This window comes from Hevea brasiliensis, chromosome 10 (genome assembly GCF_030052815.1).
Source record: "Hevea brasiliensis isolate MT/VB/25A 57/8 chromosome 10, ASM3005281v1, whole genome shotgun sequence".
NCBI classification, from domain to species: domain Eukaryota; kingdom Viridiplantae; phylum Streptophyta; class Magnoliopsida; order Malpighiales; family Euphorbiaceae; genus Hevea; species Hevea brasiliensis.
In genome coordinates, this window is record NC_079502.1 from 98,227,028 (window position 1) to 98,250,070 (window position 23,043).

At 33.2% G+C, this 23,043-nt stretch overlaps 3 protein-coding genes across 3 annotated transcripts; 1 reads left to right on the top strand and 2 right to left on the bottom strand.

Moving 5' to 3' along the window:
* Nucleotides 1-895: 895 nt before the first annotated feature.
* Nucleotides 896-4,211, bottom strand: LOC110668232 (uncharacterized). The gene is made up of 4 exons (XM_021829385.2): nucleotides 2,287-4,211; nucleotides 1,843-2,106; nucleotides 1,378-1,497; nucleotides 896-1,297 (listed from the first exon to the last, which is right to left on the bottom strand). The coding sequence occupies exons 1-4, from the start codon at nucleotides 3,394-3,396 to the stop codon at nucleotides 1,247-1,249; spliced, it is 1,545 nt and encodes a 514-aa protein (XP_021685077.2). The 5' UTR covers nucleotides 3,397-4,211; the 3' UTR covers nucleotides 896-1,246.
* A 2,622-nt stretch (nucleotides 4,212-6,833) lies between these two features.
* On the bottom strand, nucleotides 6,834-10,629 carry LOC110668217 (uncharacterized). The gene is made up of 4 exons (XM_058128407.1): nucleotides 9,664-10,629; nucleotides 8,937-9,526; nucleotides 7,724-7,789; nucleotides 6,834-7,630 (listed from the first exon to the last, which is right to left on the bottom strand). The coding sequence occupies exons 1-4, from the start codon at nucleotides 10,394-10,396 to the stop codon at nucleotides 6,992-6,994; spliced, it is 2,028 nt and encodes a 675-aa protein (XP_057984390.1). The 5' UTR covers nucleotides 10,397-10,629; the 3' UTR covers nucleotides 6,834-6,991.
* A 2,404-nt stretch (nucleotides 10,630-13,033) lies between these two features.
* LOC110668203 (uncharacterized) lies at nucleotides 13,034-17,264 on the top strand. Its single transcript, XM_058128666.1, has 6 exons — nucleotides 13,034-13,067; nucleotides 15,254-15,317; nucleotides 15,543-15,642; nucleotides 15,950-16,213; nucleotides 16,523-17,030; nucleotides 17,146-17,264. Exons 1-6 carry the CDS (start codon nucleotides 13,034-13,036, stop codon nucleotides 17,262-17,264), a joined length of 1,089 nt encoding a protein of 362 aa, XP_057984649.1.
* Nucleotides 17,265-23,043: the final 5,779 nt, after the last annotated feature.

The window sequence follows — 23,043 nt, forward strand, 5'->3', positions numbered from 1 at the left end:
TTAAATAATTTAATTGAAGATTTCATCTGTTCAGGTAATGGGTCACCATCCTTATTGGCGTAAAACCATTGACCTTAGAGTTGTATATTATGATATGGTTTTGAGTTGACCTGCGAATTAATTAATTTATTATCTGTTAATGTTTCTGATTCATGAACTTAAATCGAGTTCAAGGTTGAAGAGGTTGGACACGTTTATGGCTCCACTTCTCTAGCATGCCGTTTCATGGTCATGTCAACGTTTAAATTAAGGAACTGAGAAGCGAGTCATCTGATGGTCATCACCCACGTCAAGCTTTTATTTAGTTATTTATTTATTTTTCATTAGGCCGGTTTAACCTTGAAATGTTGTAGTCTAAAGACTTCAGTATCACTTAATTAAATTAAAGCTTATTCATCCAACTGCAAACTCTTTAGAGGTAAGGAGAGGGAGAGAGATGGAAGTGCCATAGGTTGTGAAGCATGGATATAAATGCCAAAGAGATGTATTTGGAATTTTTAGTTCTATTTGACTCAATTAATCTCAATTAAGTGAATAGTTAGTACATCTCTCTCTAAGGCAGGTCTTCCAACAAACTGAAGGAAGATTATAGTGAATTAGTTATTGGCAATTAATAAACAGTAATTACCATGGGAACAAATGGAAGTAAATAGCGATATAAAAGTTGAGAGGCTTCTCCAATGAAGAAAAGAAAAGAAAAAAAAAAAATCTGCGCTGTGCTACAAGACTGCACAAGCGGTCAATTGTTAACCTTGAGCCAGCATGAGGCCAGGAGGCAGGCAAACAGAGAATAACCCGTTTAAATGGATCTCACAATTTAATAAATAAATGGCTCATTCAAGAAGTATTTTCTAAACCAGCAATGGAATCTTATTTACCTAATAAAGAAAAGATGTGCTCAAAATAAAGAAGTATAACAGTAGAAAAATTCAACATTTCAGAGTCAAATCCGCAATTGACAACCATTACAATTCATTTACAGGCAGACAATTGTCAGCAATGTACACCCATGTATTCATCCACCCCCAGTTAGACAACAGGTCTATTCATTGCTATACAAGACAGCTATCCACAAAGGTATATGACTTCATAAACCTATTTCTACTACCGTATTATCCAGTCTTAAAAAGGTTCATTTCTTCTATCTTCAAGAAAATGTTAGACAATTGCTAGAGAGAGAAACCTACATCCTACGAACGAAACTAAAGTGAAATCTTGATTCAGCAAATGGAAATTGTGCCAAACTTTACTCATCAGCTTTGTAGAAATGCAACAGTTTCAGCGGTAACACCTTTTCCTGCAGAAAATTGAGAAGAAAGTTCAACAAAATGACTTTGGTTCTTCAATGACAAATGTTGCATGCAGAGATTCAAATACCTGAACAGGTTCTTCTAACTGGGATGGAAAATGAAAACCAATCGAGCAATTTTGCAACACTTCAGGACTTTTCATCCATGCTCTGCGTCCATCACTCACCTTAATCTTGTATTTGAACATCTGAAATAAGAAAACCATGGAACTGAGAATGAAGATTGCTTAATTTTCGCCAACAAACATATATCTGGTTCTTTTTCCTTTTTATCCCCTCGAGATCCTTCTTTAAGTTTAATAAAAACCTACGTAAGGGCTGCCCAACAAACCCATGAGGTTTGAAAACAATTTATTTTCTCGTTGCATATCCCTTTGTCAATATAAAAAGTATATACACTGGAAGTTGGTTATTTAATTTGGAAATTTTCATTTTTCAGAAATTTCCAGCAACATAACATGGAACACCTAAGGCAAGAAATGACCATCAACATTAATGGAACCACATCAATAAGAGATACACAGAAAGCAAACCTCTGAGAGGGGGATAGTTGGCATCTCCAGCTCATCTTCCTCCATCTTCACCCCAGAGCCCTGGCACTCTGGACAGAACACAGAATCAATTTGGCTTTTTAATGCTTTCACCTTTCCATCCTTGCCCGTTTTATTAGATTTACCACCATTCTTCCTCTTAGATCTTCTTCTTGCTTTTGGAGTAACTGATTGATTTCTAGCCGTTTCATACTCACAAAGAAGTATCCAGTGTATGAGGCAGGAAGTGTGAAAAACATGAAACGCCTACATGTTAATACATTAAACAGCATCAAACAAGTTCTGAATGTTTTGCTTGCAACCAAACTAGTGAAACAACTTTCATGACTCAGATGTACAAAGAGACCATAATAAGTAATGCAATGCACAAGACAGGTAGCACGAAAGAAAACTTGAGGAAACCATATGCAATGTAGAAATTGTTACCCCATTCACATTTCTGCTACTGCAGGCAAGTTTTCCTGTCTTCACGTTTATGAGGCTTGCTACATCTTTCTCTGGAAGCATCTTTTGCTGACAGATGTCACACATTCTTTCTGCTGCTATGCGATGTTGCCGTCTCAACTCTCGCCTTATGGTCTTGTTTGATATAAACCTTGAATGAAGAAGCTGGTCATCATATTGATCCAACAGCAATCTAGAAGAGCCACCATTTGAAGCTGAAGATTCTTCACCATATGAATAGTAGTGATTACTCAAAGACTCACTGATATCCTCAGGGTCAGAAAAAGATTTTTTCCTTTTCCTATTAGCCCCCTCCTCATTCTCAGACTCTATTGTAGGACTGGATGAGAGTAACAACTTTACATCATCAAGCAACCCTTTTCTTCCTAAATCATAATTATAAGCAAAAGTCAAAACAGCAAACTCATGATCCAAAACCTCGACCTTGTCATCATGAACAGGACTATTTTCCCCTAACCACTCACACCATATCCTACTAATCTCGTTTATACTGCCATCCTTCTCACAGAACCTTGCAGCAATTTGTCCAGAACCCACAAACCTGGCTTTCAAGTTAGAAATTTCATCCCTAACAAGTACACCAGGAATCACTAGATCACAAGTTTCTCCATTGCCACTCATATCCTTATTGCATCCAACATGCCCATTGCCATTAGATTTCAAATTTGTATCAGATTTCACAATAGCAAGATTGTTACCATTGATTTTAGACTCCAACAACCTATTCTGATTACCATTTGTGATGGCCAACTGTCTGTCATTCTCAGTTGAATTCATAAAGAAATGAACACCATCGCTGAAAGGCCATGGATTTGGTTTCAGAAGAGTAAGCTTAGCAGCAGATAACCTCTCAGTGTGAAGATTACCCTTTAAGTGATCAAACAACACAGAATCACTGTAACATGGTGCAAGACACAGAGTACAAAAGAATATGAACCGCTTCCCATCCTCACGAAGCTCCACATAAGGATGTCCTTGTGATCTCACATTGTGCAGGGTAGTTCTAGCTAACTGCTCCTTCAAACTGCTGGCACCCATCTTCGGCAAGCCTAACTGCCACCTTCCCGCCATCCAAAAACTTCCCACCAAAAATCTCAAATTTAATTGAATTGCACTCTTCACTTCTTCCAATTGCCCCAAACTAAAATTTGCAAATTCAAATTTTGTTTTTTGAGTTATTGAAAACAGAGAAACTTAAAGAACCAAATATCCTATAGAAAATTCACATTTCACGATAACGTTCCCCAACACTCAGATTCCAAGAAGCCCATTGGACCCCTTGAAGACGACAGCGGGGAAAAAGCTTCCAGGCATCACATGAAACCCTAAGGAGCTTAAAATACATAACAACATCATAGAAACCCTGAATTTCAAAATCTAAAGCTTGATTGACCACGAAAATTTTCCAAATTCCAACATGCAAATAAGATCCAAACTCGAAAGCGATCAAATTCAAAATAAAACCATAAGATATCTTCAATTCTTGGAGTTCCAGGTCCACAAGAAAAGGCAGTTAGAAAAAATGCAATCAAAGAAACTACTTGAAAAGAAACTAGACCAGAGTGTTCAGTTAATTCTAACTTTACATATTCGTATCGTGGTCTGTCTGGGAACATTCGGTTGAGACCGTCGACTCCGTACAGCCACAGAGAGCGAGACGCGAGCCATGGAAAGCATTAGAGCGTGAGAGTACGAATCCTCCATTGACATCTCCATTTTTTAACGAGCAGAAAAGAATTATGAGGGTGCTTCGATAGAAAGAAAGAAAGAGATGCAAGAAACGATGAGAAAATGAAAGAAAACAGAGAGAGAAAGGGGAAGAGAAGAGACGATAAAACGACTGCTAACTGAAATTTAGTTTTTTAACATACAGAAGCGCGAGAAACGCGTGTCTTAACATTTAAGATGAGATCAATGATTACTGCAAACGTGTTGCGTGGAGCACTGCTTTAATGTGTTGTGATGAATGATCTGCCGTCCGATGGTTGTTCCAAGTTGTCATCACTAATGATGAACGGTAGCGATTTATGGTGGAAGTAAAGTATTAGATTGCCGTTGGACGTTGATTCATACAGGGAGAAGAAGATTCGAATTTTCAGATTTGGATACCACAGTGGCGGGTTGGGGTAATACGACAGTTTTTTCTAAAAATGAAAAATATTATATTATATTAAATAACTAAACTCATTTAATGAAATTCATTTTAAACAAATTTGATTTGATTTATTTTTAATTAATAATTTTAAAATTTTCTTATTTTTTATTATTGAATTGGTTATTTTTTATTTAATAATTGAATTAATAATCAAAATTTTATTATTTAATATATTAATAAAAATTAATTTAAATATATTTTTATAATTATTTTTACAATTTTATTTATAGCTATTTTTTCGAAAATATTACTAACTATTCTTTTATTAATAATAAATCATAGTTATTATTTTTAAATATTTTTATTAATAATTAATTAATTAAATTATAACATAAATGTGATATTATACTTGATTTAATTATAACTATAAGTGACTTAATATTTTTGTATTTGATCATATTTTATTTTCTTTCAATTTTTGCTTGTTTCGATTAAAAATTCAATTAACTAAGCATTTAGTTGGATTAATTTAATTTTCACCAAATTCATACCTTTATTAAAAAAATTATATCTTTTTTTTTTCTATTAGTTTTCTAAGTAAATTTTTTTCTATTAGTTAAAAGTGTGAGGTTCCTAAATTGACTAGAAGGAGAGTAGTACAATATGACCTATAAGCATTATACATTTCTGAGGATTTAACTCAAAATCGTTCAAAGTGGATAAAGCGAATCTATATAGCCGACCCCAAATTTTTGGGATAAAAATTTAGTTGAGTTGAGTTGAGTTAAAAGTGTGAGGTTCCAAAATCTCCTCTACTAACAAATTGTATAAGGCAAGATTTAAGTTTTTATAACTCTGGAAATAATTATATAATTATAACATAATTATAAAATTAAAAATATAATTAAATTATATAATTATACAAAATAATAATATTGTTATAATTATTAATTTTATTACTATAATTTAATAGATTATAATTTTAAATAACAATTGATTAAAGATAATTTTTAATGATTTAATTAATTAAATTTGATAAGTCGAATTTGGGCAAAGCCCTAATGCAAAACAAGTAGTGTTTTTTTTTTTTTTTAATAAATGATTTTAATTGGAATTCAAACTCAAAATATATAGTGTTTAAGATAATTTCAGTAGAACTGACTTAAAGGCCTAACTTGAAACTTCAGTTGAAACTTCCATTAGGATTTGGTGGAGGAGAGGCACTAATGACAGTTTTGCTTTTGATATTTACTTCATTGTGAAAATATTTGATTTGGTGATGGTAATTAAGTGCTAATCAATAGTGATTAATAAAATCAGATTTAGGATTGTTGTTTTGACGTAATATAATATTTTATTAAGGATTTTTTTTTATTATAAAATTACTAATTTCAGTTTTGTTAAAGGAGGAGAGAGATCAAGGAGATCAACAACACAAAGCTAAATCCAAACACAAACAAAGCTTGAATTAGTAAACATTAACGATAGTATCAATTCGACTCGATTAATAATCAAATTAAATTTACATAATTAAAGGGTTTAATTGAGGAACTAAAATTGAGCTTTTGGCTTTTTTTTTTTTTAGGAGGATTCATAAATTAATATACTAAATATTTATTCAGTTATAAATCAGAAAAAATACTTCATATTTGTGCAGAGGAAAAAAAAAAAGAAAAAAAATCATATTCTCAAATAGAGAAAGGAAGAACACAACATATATAAAGAAATAAATAAGTTTCTAATAAATATGTACACATGTTGATATATATATATATATAAAAGAAAATGAAAAATCTAACGTTTGAGATGCTTGACTTTGTTCCAGCCCTTCTTGCAAGATTCACCAACAATCTTCAACCCTTTCTTGAAAAAAATCTTGAGCTCCTTGGCTCTCTTCTTCATCTGCTGCTCAAAACCAGCCATGGCGTCTCTTTAGATTGATATGATCGATACCTCAGAAGAAAACAGAGAGGAATAGAGAGAGACAGAGAACGAAATTGGTGGGTAGCTAATTAAGGCTAAGCTAAGGTTTCTTTCGCTGAAAACAGAAAGGTTTCTCTGTTTGTCTTTGTAAAAAAAGGTTAGCTGCTGGCCTAGCACTAATAGAACTCCTCTGCAATACCCTGTAGGATCCAACGCACAATGGGATTACGTGGCGAAGATCAATTTGTTCACGCGTCTTCTTCTTCCTGTGATTATATTTTATATATATACACGTTGACAGAGGTTGAAGCAATCGATCTCTCTCTCATAGTCTACCATGTGGGCCCTGATTGGACCACTGCTTTGTCAGCATTGGGCCCACTTGGATAGAAAATCCCATGATTATCGATTTAATCAAATTAAGTTTTGAATTTTTTTTAATCGAATAATGTGAAGAAAGAACAAATACAAATTACATACCAATAATTAATTGAGTACATGCAAACAGTTTTGTTTTTTTGGATTACAAATAAGGCTTAAATAAGCAAATACAAGCTGTTCCAAATAATCAATCAAAGTAGAAACAGAAATAGACAAGAAGTTCAAATTATTCTCACAATCACTTGAGAAAAACGAATAGAATCACAACTAGTTTTCTTCCTCTTCTGTAAAATTAAGCCTGTCAAGAACGTCTTGGAAACAGAAATGGAGGAAAAACATCCAGAAATATATGAAAGGAGAAACTAGATTTTCGAAAATTTTGTTGAAGCTTAGTGGAGTAAGGAATGGAACGAAAAACAATGGAAGAAAAAGGATAGTTTGAATAAGCAGAAAAATAGCTCCTACGGCAAATGTAGCCACAAAAATGAGATTGAAATCAACTGCGTCTATGCCCAAAGCAAACAGGAATGCCATGAACATTTGGAAAATAGAGGCACCAACCAACCATGAAGCTAAACAAATCGCAGGGTGTGAAAGTTTCAGATCATATAATTGTGCCCAACACAAGATTATAGATGCTGCCACCGAGAAATTCAATGCTAGCAAGTCATATAGAAAATATAAATGCTTGAGGATTTTTACTTTTTGGGATAGATCATTACTGCCTCCAGGCACCTGCACAGTACCAGCAAAGCTTGCGCCAGCAACAAGTACTGCTACCACCAGAAGAATCTGTATCCTGTTATTTATATCCTCTTTAGATGGGCGCTTGCTTTCGACAGTAAGGCAACCAATTAGGTGTTCCCGAAGGTTCCCAGAAAGGAATAAGATTGCATGTGTCATTAGCTGCATAATTGCACAAACAAAAAATTTGATTCAGTGGAGCTTTCAATTCATTTTTTTTCTCTCCTTCAATTTCAGAAAAAAGTAAACGTATACCACTCCATAATAATCTCTCCTATTGCCATGTGAGTCCTTATGAGTCTTTGGACGAAGTTGCTTGTGCTGCATCAAAAGAAAGCATTTGAATTAAATGGTGGTTGTGGTATGCTATTTTGCTATTAATTTAATATTAACTCGAGTTATTCAAATACAATAAGAGAGAATTATGTAAATTAATAATATGAATACATATATAATATGATCACGACCCACACGACAAGTATATACATTTATGTAAGCATACTAAAATTTGTCTTTAAAATAAATTTATCTAAAAGTGACAGTGACACTCTTTTAGATTTCTTTTTTCATTTATCTATTTTACCCATATCTTATTATTACCACTATTTAACATATGATCTTTTAATTTTTTAATACTTAACATATAAAAATTGAAAAAAATTAATATATCTATATTTATAAATTAAAATTGCAAAAAATGCAGATTTTTATCATTGATAATAATTAATATCTGTATATTAAATAAAAATTATTAGTCTTATCGTGACTTTTTAGTTTATTAATGTTTAATATAAAAATTTAAATAAAATTAATATATATATTTATATTTATGAATCATGATTGTAAAATATTCTTAAATTTAGAACTAATATGTATAAATAATTAAAATACAATCAAATAACTGAGTGATTACTCATAATTTTAATGCATCTTATTTTTATCTTTTTTAGCTATATTTTATTATTAATTGTTAATATGTATATATTAAATAATATTTATTGATCTTATTAAATTTATGTTCATATTATTATCACTAATCACTTATTAACGTCATTTCCCAATTTCTTAACTTTTAACATAAAATCTACATAAATATATATTTATATAAATATTACAAAACTGAGTAATGATAGAAAAATAAATAGGCTAATGACTAGTAAAATAAAAAATAATTAATAAAATGAAAAATAATTAATAAATAAACAATGGCATATATAATGTCATAGTCTCCAGTGTATTCGAAGTTATAGTAAAAAAAAAGTGTGTGAAGATGATGAATAAAAGTTTTCACAAATATTTACAATGTATGTTCTTACAATTTAAGGTTTTTTTTTTACATATTTTTAATACTTTTTTATAAATTTAGATACTACATATTTTTATTATTTATTTTATTAATAATTTTAAAAAATAAAAATATCCGCACAATATATAAAATAATGGTTAATTAATAATGCATATATCATACCTTGCCATCTGAAATAGGTATTTCCAGATTTTCCAGCAACTTCGTAGATTGTGTCTCAGGTTCAGCATTTTGATCCAACTTTTTAGATTGTCTCTGAGCTTCACCATACGGAGTCATGTTTTCATTGTTTAAAGCATCCTGAAGGACACGGCGGTCCCTCACCAGAGCGTACACTGCCGTTGGACGGTTGTGTTTTGTAGCCAAATGCAAAGGTGTATTTCCATCTTTGTCTCTCTGATTTACAAGTTCCTGAAACCGATCATCTCCGAGTATATACTCAACCACATTTTTCCTTCCATTCAATGCCGCAACATGAAGGATGTTCTGCCCTTTTTCATTGAGAAAATCCATTGGATCACGCCATTCTTTAAGCAACTCCTTTACTACTTCTAGTTTGCCCTTTTTGCATGCAACATGAATAGGGTAGAGGCCTTCTTCGTTCTTCTCTATTGTACCTTTTCTATAATTTTTTAACAGGAATTGAACTCCCTTAAGATAGCCGATGGAAGATGCAAAATGAATTGGATTTTCTCCCATTTCATTAAACTGCAATAGCTCTGGCCTTCTATTTACCATTAGTGTCAATATGTCTGAAATTTCAAAGAAAATAATAGTTTTTTATTCTATGATTATCACTATATATGATCACTGCCCAATACATAGTACACATATAACAACACAGTAATACGTGCGCGTGTGTGCTCATTCTGTAACTAGTTATGCTTACCTAAATTTTTCTTCATTACAGCAGCATGCGCTGGAGACCTTCCTTGCAGCAGTGATTTGATATCACCATCTCTAGCTATACCTTGCAAAAGAATGTCAAGCATTTTCTCATCGCCATTTTCCGCTGCTAGATACAATGGAGACTTTCCTTTCTCTTCTGCTTGGAGAGCATCTTCTCCGTTCTGCCAGTATGCCAATTGATGGTCATAGAAAACCAGATGTTCGGCCACTTCATGGTGTTTATTGATCACTGCTTCATGCAAAGGAGTGTTTCCTTTTTCATTCCTCATCCTTAGTAAGCCATATGATTCCTTGTAGTTGACTGCATAATTGATGAAAATCGTTGATGTGTTCAGCATTCCAGCTCTGGCAGCAACATGAAGTGCAGTATCACCCTGGAAGTTCTTAACAGCGATTAAGCAAGGAAAATGGCTAACAAGGAGTTCTGTAATCTCTTTGCTTCCACAGCTAGATGCAACATGAAGCAAGTTATTTCCAGAGGGACTAACATGATTGAAAATCATGTTCATCAAAGAAAGTTGGCTTTGTGACGAAACCAGCTCCAGCTCATCAATGAAGGCGTCGACGTTGTCCTCCTTCGTTACTTCATATAATCCATCATCCATCATTTCTTTTACCCCATCGTTCTTCTGCTCTGGGTATTGTGAAGCCTTCAGTGCATCTAACCTCTGATGTCTCTGTCTCCAATTAAGTTCTTCTATACTCGTCATCATATTTACAACAGCCCAAAATCACAACCTTGAATCAGCTACTCAGAAAACAGGTCTGAGGCTTTCTATCAATGGGATGAAGTGCACTTTACTTTGATCGGTTTCTCTTGCATTTGCATCAATACCTTGTCTCCCTATTCGTCGTCAGAGAACTTATTTTGTGAAGAAGAAGAAGGAAAAAAAAATAGCACAAAACCTTGAGCTAGACATGGGATTCTTGTTGTAACGCATTACACGTTCACCTTGCTGATTATTGATTGAAAAGCTTCAATTTGAGCTTTAGCTCAACTATTAGTGAACTCTTGATTGATTGGGGTCCGATAGGGTTTTATATTTCGAAAATTGATGAGACTATACTTGTATGAGAGGATTAAGCAAACACTTTTTTTCAGACAACACTTTATTCTATATCGATAAAAGATCTGATTAAACAACACTTTTGCTTTTTATATTTCTTATTCTTCGTGCTTTTAAACTTGCTTGAGAGCTCAATTACTAAAAATAACTTGAATTAATTATTTTAAATCAAGTAATTTTATCTGAAAATTATTTAGTCCTAATTAAAAATTTGTGTGAAGTTGGTAAGCATACATAGAAAAATTATCCGCAAATATAAATAAGATGGAGATACTCGAGATACCAACGAACCACAGTATATATCTAAGTTCCCGTCCTAGCTTAATAATTGTATCAAGCACAATAGTATTAACATAACACAATGCTGAGATGAGGACGTTGCAAAGTGTGTGAGATTGTGATCCCACTGATTCTCGTATCGTCAAGATAGTTATATGATATATGTGTTTTAACATGAAATGATGACTAATTAATTTGTTGATTAATATTTGTCTTTTAATTATGAATCATTATTATATTTGAAAGAAAACAGAGGATGAGTCTTAAATTATATGGAAGCCTTGGATGGGCAGTGATTTGCTTGTATAGGAATTGTGTGAGGATTCTTGTTTTGAGCAAGGAGGTAATTTTTCACCACATCCAGCAGCCCTTTATGGCGATGTACTCTCAAGGCTACAAGGAACTCACCAGCTCGTATTGCCATAAATGAAAAAAAGATTAGATACTTATCAGCAGACATTACTACTGTTTTTTTTTTTAACAACAAATTACGTAAATTTTGTATTTTTTATTTTTCTAATTTTATCGTCGCACTTATTAATTAAAATAAATAGTTATTTCATCGCTATATATATATATATATATATATATATATATATATATATATATATATATATATTCCACTGTGCCCTTTACTTTCTCGCGCTTTCTGCTTTCTTCCTTCTTATATGTAGAAGGTTATGGGTTTATGCAGAAGGTTATGGGTTTTTGCCTTACTTTGATTGGATTCACTTGCATCAATACCTTGATTCCTCTACAAACTGGAGAGAACTTATTTTGTGAAGAAGAAGAGTGAAGAAGAGTAAAATTTACACGTGTAATTTTAACAATTTATTATATACCTTAATAAATTTTTATAATTTATAATTTGACGGTTGGATTTATTATTGTCCGAAGTCTCAAAAAATTTTCGATAACTAAAAAATTATCATCGAAATAATTCTCAAAAATTAATATCTTATTACTTTAATAATAGATAAGGGTAATGGTCTGAATTGACTCATTGGGGATGTGATCCTGGTATGACCCATTAAACTCAAGCCAATTGACAGATTATCTTTAATCAACAAATGTACAGAGTGAGGAAATTTTTATTCTTTAAAAGAAGGAGATCGATCATACGAGATGTGATTAAACAACACGTTTGCCTTTTCTTTTTTCTTTTTCTTCCTGCTTTAACTTTTTCGATGACTTCCTTGAGAAAAAGCAGAATATATATGTGTCTCCTAGCCACTCACAACGGATGGGATTTTTAATTGTTCACTGTCTCTCATGTTTGTTATGAGCTTGAATTTGAATATATCAACGAAATAGTTGGATTCTTGTTGTCTCCCTTCTGCACACAAATAAGCGGAACCTTCTCCTTGTGTCCCTTAACCGTGTCAGTAGAAGCTTTCAGTGTCTTCAAAGCCTTGATGGATCTCAGTGTACGTGTAGGTGAAGAAGGAAGGTTGGAGCAGAGAAGCAAGCAGCTACTAACATCGATGATAGCAGAAGGAATGCCAGAATTGGCACAAGGAGCGCAACCTATCTTCATAGATCATGAGTTATATAAAGAAGCAAGGGAATGCAATGCTGACAACTTCCTTGAAGCCTCGCTAACGGTTTTAGAAAAATCCATCTCTGCAGCCCATCTTTGATCAAGCAGGCCCCTCGCTGAATTCAGGGGAATTGACCGTACAAGGGTAATTTAAAAAATAATATACTGAAATGGGTTAGAATGTTGGATAATTACGGGAAGGGGGTGAAAAACACAAAAACATTGATAAAAATAGCGTTCCAACAGAAAAAACGCTATTTTAAATAGCGTTCCAAAGAAAATGCTATTCAAAATAGCGTCCTGACCTCAAAATGCTATTCAAAATAACGTTTAGCGTCCCCAAGATCAGCAGCATGCCACGAACAAAGATGCTAATTATATTAGCCTCCGGAGCTACAAGATGCTAATATAATTAGCATCCGGAGCACAGGACGCTAATAAAACTAGCGTCTCGAGGGTTACAGATGGGACGTAATATTCCATCTGGGGTGCGTGCAGGTTCTTGCAGGTGGTTGCAGGTGGCGTGCATCCGGACGCTATTCAACTTCGGATGCTAATATGAATAGCGTCCGGAGTTCAGACGCTATTTTGAACAGCGTCCGGAGTTCGGGCGCTATTTTGAATAGCGTCCCAGGCGCTGACCACTGACACCCACCCCCTCTTCGTAATTTTTGGATTTATTAGCCCATTTCAGTATTTTTTGTTTCCGAGTTACCCTGGTACGGTCATTCACCCCTGAATTCATTGCTTCATTTGGCAGTAAATTTTAAAAATTATGATATTGTTGAATTCATTGCCCATCATTTTCCAGGACTTATTTTCAAGTAGATGCGTTACAAGAAATTTTAAAAATAATTAAAAAATTATCAACCATCGAATTTTGTTAGTAATTTATTAACATGATAAAAAAAATAAAATTTAAATAAATTTGTAATTATCGACTGATTACTAACGACGTAATTTCGTAGGTAAAAATAGTACCTATCATTGATAGCAAAATTAGCGATCAAATAAAAAAAATACTTATGAAAAGATTTGTTGGTAATTATTGACTAACTCATATTTGGTCGATAATATTAAAAAAAAATTTTAAAAATTCAAAAACTTAAAAAATTTTAACTACGAAAATGCTTTGTCGATAATTACCAATGAACTCGTTTTTTATAGATAACATTAAAAAGAAAATAAAAATAAAATTTTAAAATAAATTACTTAAGAAAATTTTTCGTCAGTAATTACTAATGAACCATATTTAGTCGATAATATTAAAAAAAATAAATAAAATTTAAAAAAATTTAAAAACTTTTATTAATAAAAATTTTTCATCGATAATTACCAATCAATCATATTTGTTCGATAATGTTAAAATGAAAATAGAAAAAAATATTAAAATAAATTATTTACAAAAATGTTTTATCAGTAATTACCAATGAAGTAGTTTTTTAGGTAATATTAAAAAAAATAAAAAAATAAAATTTTAAAATAAATTACCTATAAAAATTTTTCGTTGATAATTACTAACAAACTGTATTTAGTGGGTAATATTAAAAATAAATTTAAAAACTTAAAATCTTTTACTTACAAAAATTTTTCATTAGTAATTATCAACGAACCATATTTAGTTGGTAATATTTAAAAAAATTTTAAAAGATTTAAAAACTTTTACTTGTGAAAATTTTTCATACGGTAATTATTAATGAACCGTATTTCATTGATAATATTAAAAAAATAGAAAAAAATTAAAATAAATTATCTACTAAAATTTTTCATCGGTAATTACCAACCAACTCATCTTTTGTTAGTAATATTAAAAAGAAAATAAAAATAAGATTTTATAATAAATTACCTACGAAAATTTTTTATCGATAATTATCAATAAACAGCTTGTGATATTAAGAAGAAAATTAAAAAAAATTACAAAAACTTAAAAAATTTTAGTTACAAAAATATTTCATTGGTAATTACCAACAAATATTGATTTTGTCGGTAGTCCATCAGTGAATCACAAAAAATATAAAATTTCCATATCGATTATGAATTAATAGGAGATGAATTAATTTCTCTATAAAAGGAAAGACATATAGCAATTGTGGCATAGACAATATATGAACATATTTTGGGCTCACTAGTTATTTTTTTTTAAATCATTTAAATCTTAAAAAACAATTTTATATTTAAATTAAAATAATTAATATTTAATTAAAAAATAACAAAAAATTTAAAAAGTAAATTAAAATTAAATTAAATGAAAATTTTAAATTAAATTAAATTTAAAAGTTAAATTAAATTAAAAATTAAAAAATTAAATTAAAAATATGAAATAAAAATTACTAATGAAAATTTATCAGTTATCATTGATAATTACTTATAATAATTTATTATTGTCAATAATTATTTATGATAATTTATTATCATCAATAATTATCAATAAAATGTATCATTCGTAAATAGTTAATAATTTATCAGTGTATGAACTCTACAAAATTATCTAAAAATAATTTTAATATATCTACGAAATAGGTCATTAATAAATTTGATAATAATATTTTTTATCGATCAAAATTACTTATATTAAAATCTATGAACTAAAAAATTTTATTATTAATAATCCTAATTACTCATAAAATATATTGATCGGTAACTTTTGCATTCATTTTTTTTAATTTCATGTAGTGATGTGACAGGCGATATTGCTCTGCATTTTGCTGCTAGAATAGGAATTCTGAAGACCGTTGAAATTCTTGTAAGGTGTGCAAAAGAATTTTCTACTGCGGATGTTTCAAGCTTATCTCCCTCTACTTCCGAGAATGGCCCAAATAAGAATCTAGAAACGAATATTACTAAAAGTCGACTAATTATGATGAAGAATAAGCTTGGAAACACTGCGTTGCACGAGGCTGTGATGAAGGGTCACTATGAAATGGCTTGATTCTTGATTCTTGAAGATCAAGAAGTGTGGTATTGTGAAAACAGGGAAGGCTTGTCTCCACTGTGTATGGCAATCAAAACTGGAAATAAGGAGATTCTTCATTTACTATTGGAAAAGGAACCTCCAGCAACCCTTTATGGCGACGTACTCTCAAGGCTACAAGGGAACTCACCAGCTCATGTTGCCATAAATGAAAGAAGATTAGGTATTTATTAGCGGGAATTACAGTTCTTTTCTTTCTATATATTATGAATAGACATATGCATGTTTGTGTTTGTGATAATTATTCTTCAATTGTGAACGCATTTTATCGTTGGATTAGTCTACAATCATGATGTAGACTAAGTCCACACGAGAATTTCTCATTATTTTATGCCAGCAAAAAATCTACCTGTCCCACCTCCACCCACCCTCTCCACACACACACCCCACAAATCCTCGACTTGTGCAGTTCAAAGATGCATATGGTGGAACTCCACTTCACTGGGCAGCACAGAGAGGTGATCTGGATGCACTTGGCATCCTTTTAAGCATATCTAGGGCAACCTTCTTTGACAAAGACAACGGTGGCTACTTTCCAATTCACATGGCATCCGAAACAGGTAATGTTAAGGTAATCAAAGAGCTGGTTGAGTGCTGGCCTTATCCAGAAGAGTTGCTCACAAAAGAAGGTAGAAATATTCTTCATGTAGCAGCCATGAAAGGAAAAGATAACGTGCATATTGGCAACTCCTAACGTGACGAAGCTTTTGAATGAGAGAGACATCAATGGAGACACTCCATTGCATTTGGCAGCAGGTTACTGTCATCCTGCAGTTGTGCTTTCTCTCACTCGCCACAAGGGATTCAACTAAGTGTTCTCAACAATGAAATGTTAACTCCTTTCGATGTTTTTTGCAAGTACAAGGAAATCTCCGTTTTCGAAGAGATAAAATTGCAAATCGCATAATTCTTCTTCTTCTAAATTAATTATTAGCTAATAATAATAATAATTCTATTTTTCTTTTATATATGATTTGTACAGAATATAACAGAAGCTGCCTTAAGTGAAACCGGGTGTCAAAGAAATATAGTTTCAGAGACACATAAGGAAAAGCGAATTGCTTCCATGCCGCCAAACCCAACGAAAATTCAATGGATAAAGGACCAAGTTGGAGCTCTGTTAACGGCAGGAACACTTGCGGCCACGGGCACCTTTACCGCTGGATTCGCCTTGCGCGGTGGTTATAATAGCCCTGAAAATAACCCAGATAAAGGAACAGCAACAATGATAAATAAACATGTGTTTCAGTTGTTCATGATTTGCAACACCGCCTCTTTCTATGGCTCCATCATCTGCATTTTGTGCTGTTTTTATGCATTGCTCGGTGATGTCTATGTAGCTGCAAAGGCTTTTAACAATGGACAAAGACTTTTCGGAGTAGCTCTTTCAATGATGTCTCTAGCTGGCGTTCATGGCTGCATTACATATAGTAGCAGGCAAACTTCCTTGGCTTGCCTCTCTCCTTCTCATCATGGGAACCACCGCTCTTGTCATTTCTTTTCCCGACTCCATAACAAATTTGGTTCCACTTTACTGGAATCTGCCCCTGCTGCGTTCTGTCTCCTACTGCATTTGCCGACTACTGGTTTTCGTATTTTTGAAAGACTATGATTATGAACCTCCTGCTAACTTATCTGAGCAATCCAGCAGCGAGAATAAGAATGAAAAATCCAAGGACATGGATAAAAGTGAAACTACAAAACAAGTAGGAATTGAAGAATAATTTGTTTAGTTAATATGTGTCCAAAGCAAGCTTCTAGAAATTATTGTATCGTCAAGTACTCTGAGGGATGGATTAATTATGTTGTATATACAATTCAGTACAATTTCTTAAAATTGATCTAATATATCAGATGGTTTTGAGCCCTCAAAACGTTATAACATTGATTTCATATGGTGGATATTCAATCAAGGAAATATATAAAATGTGATGGAAGAACTTTCATGACAAAGATGTTGGGAACTTAGAAGAGTTTTTACAAAATTCAAACACTGAAAGATAATAGATAAGCACAAAATCTCTCTGCTATGTTTTTATTTGACGGCCTATTAAATAGGCAAATAAAGATAAAAATAACAAACTAATTCAGAAAAATAAGGAATCACTTAACATCATTTGCATGACTCAAATAACAGAAAAGAAAATGTGAAACACACCAGAAAAATAGGAACAGAAAAATTGAAGTTTGAATCAGTTCTCAACACCCCCCTTGATTCAAACTTGCAAACTCCAATCTGAGCTCTTAAGTATTCATGCTTGCTCATGGAAAGTGACTTTGTAGGAATATTAGATGCTTGCTCATCTATACTGCAATACTTCAAGGCTATTACTCCATCTTTTACACGATCACAAATAAAGTGAACCCGAATGTCAATATGCTTTGTTCTTCCATGATGGACTGGATCTTTTGACATTGCAATTGCAGCCTTGTTGTCACAAAAAATTTCAGTTGCTTCTTTTGTTCCTGACCAAGATCTAATAAAAGTCGTCTCAACCAGATTACTTGACATGCTGATGAAGTTGCAGCCATGTATTCAGCTTCTAAGGATGATAGTGCAGTGGTTGCTTTTTTTTTTTTTTTGAGCTCCACGAAATTGCTCCTGATCCAAGACTGAAAATGTACCTTGAAGTGCTTTTCTTATTGTCCATGCAACCTGCCCAATTACTATCAGTAAACCCGAGTAATTTGTGATTTGATTCATAACCATACCATATACCAAAGTCAATTGTTCTTGCTACATAACACAGAATTCTTTTTGCTGCTCCAAAATGATGCTTTGAAGGAAAGTGCATTAATCTTGAGATCACTCCCACTGAGAATGCAATGTCTGGTCTTGTGTGTGTCAAGTAGATCAATCCACCAACCAAACTCCTAAAGATTTTTTCATTCATTGATCCAGTTCCATCATCAACTTTTAACTTTTCATTCACATTCACGGGTGTGGCTACCATTTTACAATTTTCCATGTTGAATCATTTAAGAAGATTTGCAGCATATTTTCTTTGTGAGAAAAACACTCCTCCTTTAGCCTATTTCACTTCAATTCCAAGAAAGTAATGCAATAGACCCAAATTCCTTCTTCATGCATAGTCGAAATTCATCAATGAGAGAAGGAGATGAACCCATATATATTATGTCATCAACATAGAGACAGACGAAAAGGAAATTTTTATCTTGCATTTTTGTATAGAGGGTGGGTTCATTCTTACTTATTTCAAAGCCATTCTGCAAGAAATAGGAATCAATTTTTGCATACCAAGCCCGAGGTGCTTGCTTTAGGCCATATAAGGCTTTCCTCAACTTGTAAACTTGTTCTTCTTTTTTAGAAACAACAAAGCCTTCTGGTTGTGAAACATAAACTTCTTCTTCTAATTCTTCATTTAAAAAAACAAATTTAACTTCAAACTAATATATAGGCCAATTTAATTGAGCAGCTAAAGCAAGTAAGGTTCTTACAGTATCAAACCGAGCAATAGGAGAAAATGTGTCTTCATAATCCACACCTTGCTGCTGTGAGTATCCCTTTGCTACCAATCGTGCTTTGTGCTTCTGTACACTCCCATCTGCATGAAACTTTGTTCTGAAAATCCATTTTACACCAATGGCCTTCTTGCTTTTGGGAAGATCCGCCAACTCCCAAGTCTTATTGTTCTGAATTGCTGCAAGTTCTTCATTCATTGCTTTTGTCCATCCTTTTTTCTCTGCTGCTTCGTCAAAAGTAATTGGATTAGCCACATACATAGCTTGTGTTGTTGTATAGATTTCTCTTAGACACCTTGTCTTTCGTGGAGGAGTATCATCGGATGAACTTTGTGGCGATGAGGAGTGATGTGTGCGAATCCGCAAGTATACGGGTCGTATCAAGTAATAAAGTGATAAGTCAAGTATCGTTCCCACGAGGATTTGCCATTTGAGTACCAAACTATGAATGAAGCGATTATTTATGCTAATGATTAATGAATAAATGGTAAATGTAAATGAGCAAAGTAAAATTGATAAATCTAACTAAAATGGTAAAGAACAAGCAAATAAATTCTAAATCTAGATGCAATTGAACTAAATTAATAACGGATAATTTAAATCAATGTTTAATTATGATAAAAATTGATTCTAGAGTTTGGGGTTATGCATAAATTAATTGGAATTTGTCTTGGTAAATCTAATTTTAAGGGAAAATAGAGTTTGAAGGTAATTGATTCTAAATTCCTTTGATATCTTTTTCAAGCAAATCAAAGTATATTTTAAGAAAACCAAACCTACTTTCATGTGATATTTGATTAACTTAAAACCCATTAAGTTTTGTAATCAATCAATAAATCATCTTAAAACCTTAGTTTATTTCTAAATCTAGGTAATTTTAAGTTCTAATCCTTGATTATCTATCAATGATCTTCACCTTTCGATCCTTCAATCAAAGATTAATACAATACCCAATGAGTATCAATATTAGGCAAGTAAATTAGCACACAAGGAAAGAATCAAAACTATAAAATATGAAAATAACCAATCCAAATCCACAGATTAATCTAAAACATATTTACCAACTCTGAAATCCAAAGATTCTACTCGCTTATATTGGTGTTTACAAGAGAAATTGATGAAAAAGTAAAGAAAAACATAATAAGATGACTAAAAGTAGAAAAAACCAAGTAGAAGAACCCAAAACCCTAAGTCTTGGAGCTTCCAGAAATGGCTACAGCAGCTCCTTTCTTCAGAATTGATGGTGTCCTCCTCCTTTCTCTTTTTGTAATTTTTTCTTTCCTTTTTTTTTTCTTATTGTTACTTCTTGTGGCAAAAACTAGAAAATGATGCTTTTATATGGTCCCAAAAGTTGCCCTAAAAACAAATAAGAGCCAAGGAGTAGATAGGAAGTGAGGTGTAAAAATATCCATGTCAGCAAAGTTATTCATGTTCTGGGCAGTCTGCTTAGGGTACTGCTTACCCTAAGCATCATCTTCAGCAATTTTCAGCCTCTGCATACACTGTCTGTTTAAGGTTAAGCAGACCTTCAGTAAATCTCAGCAGGTTTGAAATAAAATGAGTTTTTCTGTTCATGTTTGACTTCCAGCTTGACCTGAGTTGTACCGTAAGCACTGCTCTAACCCTAAGCAGGATATCAAGCAGGATCCTAAGTAATTCTTGACAAGTTTGTGAATGAAAACTTGAATGTGTTGGATTTAAGCTGTGCTTGACTTGCGGCTTGACCCAGGCTTAAGGTTAAGCAATTTGGCATACCCTGATCAATATCATAAGCAAAGTCTCAAGCTAATTTTGGCAAACTTAATCTTCTAAGGCTTGATTTTTTTAACTTTCCTCTATGCTTAAGGGGTTTCAAATTTCTTCAAATCACTTCCTAATGCACTCATTGACCTTCAATTTGCTACAAAATCTATTAAAAACAACAAAATTACAAAAACCAAATATAAAGTAACTAAAGTTAACAAATAAGTTAAAATAAAGTTAAAAACATAAAATATACTAAAATAAAAGGGCAAAATGTATGCAAAACTATCTTAAAATGCCTATATGAAATGAGTGCAATACTGGAATTGTCAAGGCTGAGATGCTTGAGGAAGCTGAAGTTGAGGGAGATCTTGGAGGTGTTGCAATTGTCTTTCATTTAAATAAGCCTCCATGCTTGTTGGAACTTCAAATTGCACTCCATTTTCACTTTCATGCCATTCCCATCTTGCTTCTTCATCAAAGATAACATCCTTGCTAATGATTACTGTACTGTTGATAGGATTGTATAGTACATAGGCTTTTGGTTTTAGAACAGTAACCCATGAAAATGCATTTGATAGATTTCTCATCAAGCTTACTGCGTTTATAGGAGTCAACCAATGCATATGCAATGTAACCAAAGATTCGTAGATGACTTACCCAAGGTCACCTTCCCCTCCAGGCTTCATATGGTGTTTGATTTGGTACTGCTCTTGTTGGGGACAAATTTGATATATAAATTGTTGTAGCTACCGCTTCTCCCCAAAACTGATTCGGCAATCCTTTTGATTGTAACATGCTTCTTGCCATCTCAACTACCATACGATTCTTTCATTCTGCCACCCTGTTTTGCTTAGGTGTATATGCTACAGTCAACTCCCTATGTATTCCATGCTCTTCACAGAAATCATTGAAATCTTTGGAGGTAAATTCGCCACCTCTATCAGTTTATAACACCTTGATTGTCATGACCCAACCTATGGGCTAGACCGGCACTAGGACCTGGGCCAGCCTAAAGCCCTCGAGGCCTGTAGTAAGCCTAACTATTCCTTAACCCAACTCTAAGGCCCATTTGGGCTAAATTTCAAGAATTCAACCGGACAGAGTCCGGCCATAAAGTGGACCTTTCAACGGGGAGTTTTTGACTCACCCGACCTGTAAACACAATATATAATCAATTGGGGAGCTCAGCTCACCCTCCACATACTCAATGTCATAAAAATAAATGGGAGCTCAGCTCCCTCATCCAGTCCAACAAACATACATATAATAATAAGTTTACAGGTCCAACATGACAATTTATATTACAGACCCACATCAAATAAATATGTCTAACACATGCGGAAATCTAGAAGTTAACAGAATTATACAAACATGAATAGATGACCTGCGAAGGAGAAAAGCAGGTTAACCACAACAAAATCCTCCTGTAGCCTGAAAAATAATGAACAGGAGTGAGCGTTCGACTCAGAGAGTAAAATATCAATTTTAACCATAATCTCTATAACTATCTAAAGCTAATGCACCCTGTAGAGTGAAATGCAACATCAGCAATATTTTCACATCATAACAGCAAAAAGGTAATTTGGAGCACTCACACACCCGATAATGTCAAACAATACATATATGGGAGCTGATCCCCTATACAGCTCTCTTATTCCAACCTGTGCCAGCGAAGAACTCAGCTCGAACTTCCACTTAATAAACCAAATCGGGGTTCCAGCGAAGAACTCAAGCCGTGTCTACCCCGAAGGATCGGGTCCCAACGAAGATCTCAAGCCGTGTCTACCCGTCCTGTCCATAGCCAACACCACACCACACGCACGCCAACTCACGCACACTGCTCCAAATTACCACAACAACATCCATGGCACTTAACAGTTATGAATGCAATATAAAATGTGCTTAGAGTTTAACTACATAGATATTTACATATAAGTGATGCATGGGCATGCTTGAACATATAATAATATCGAAATTACAATTAAAATTAATATTTTGCTCACAGACTTGACAGCAGTCACTGTGGCGGCTGGGCGGAGGAAGAAGGCTGTCTCGGCTCACCTGACAATTTTATTATAATTATTTAATACAATTGACTCAATATAAACTAAGAAAAGACCAAATACGTCCTAAGTCGTGCCGAAAATCCAACAGAGTCTCCCCTATACCTAGGACCTACCCAACCTGCAAATGGGTTTAAAACACACTTCTATATCCACCAACCATACACCCACAACTCAATCATATCACACAACCCCTCCTAGGCCCATCCAA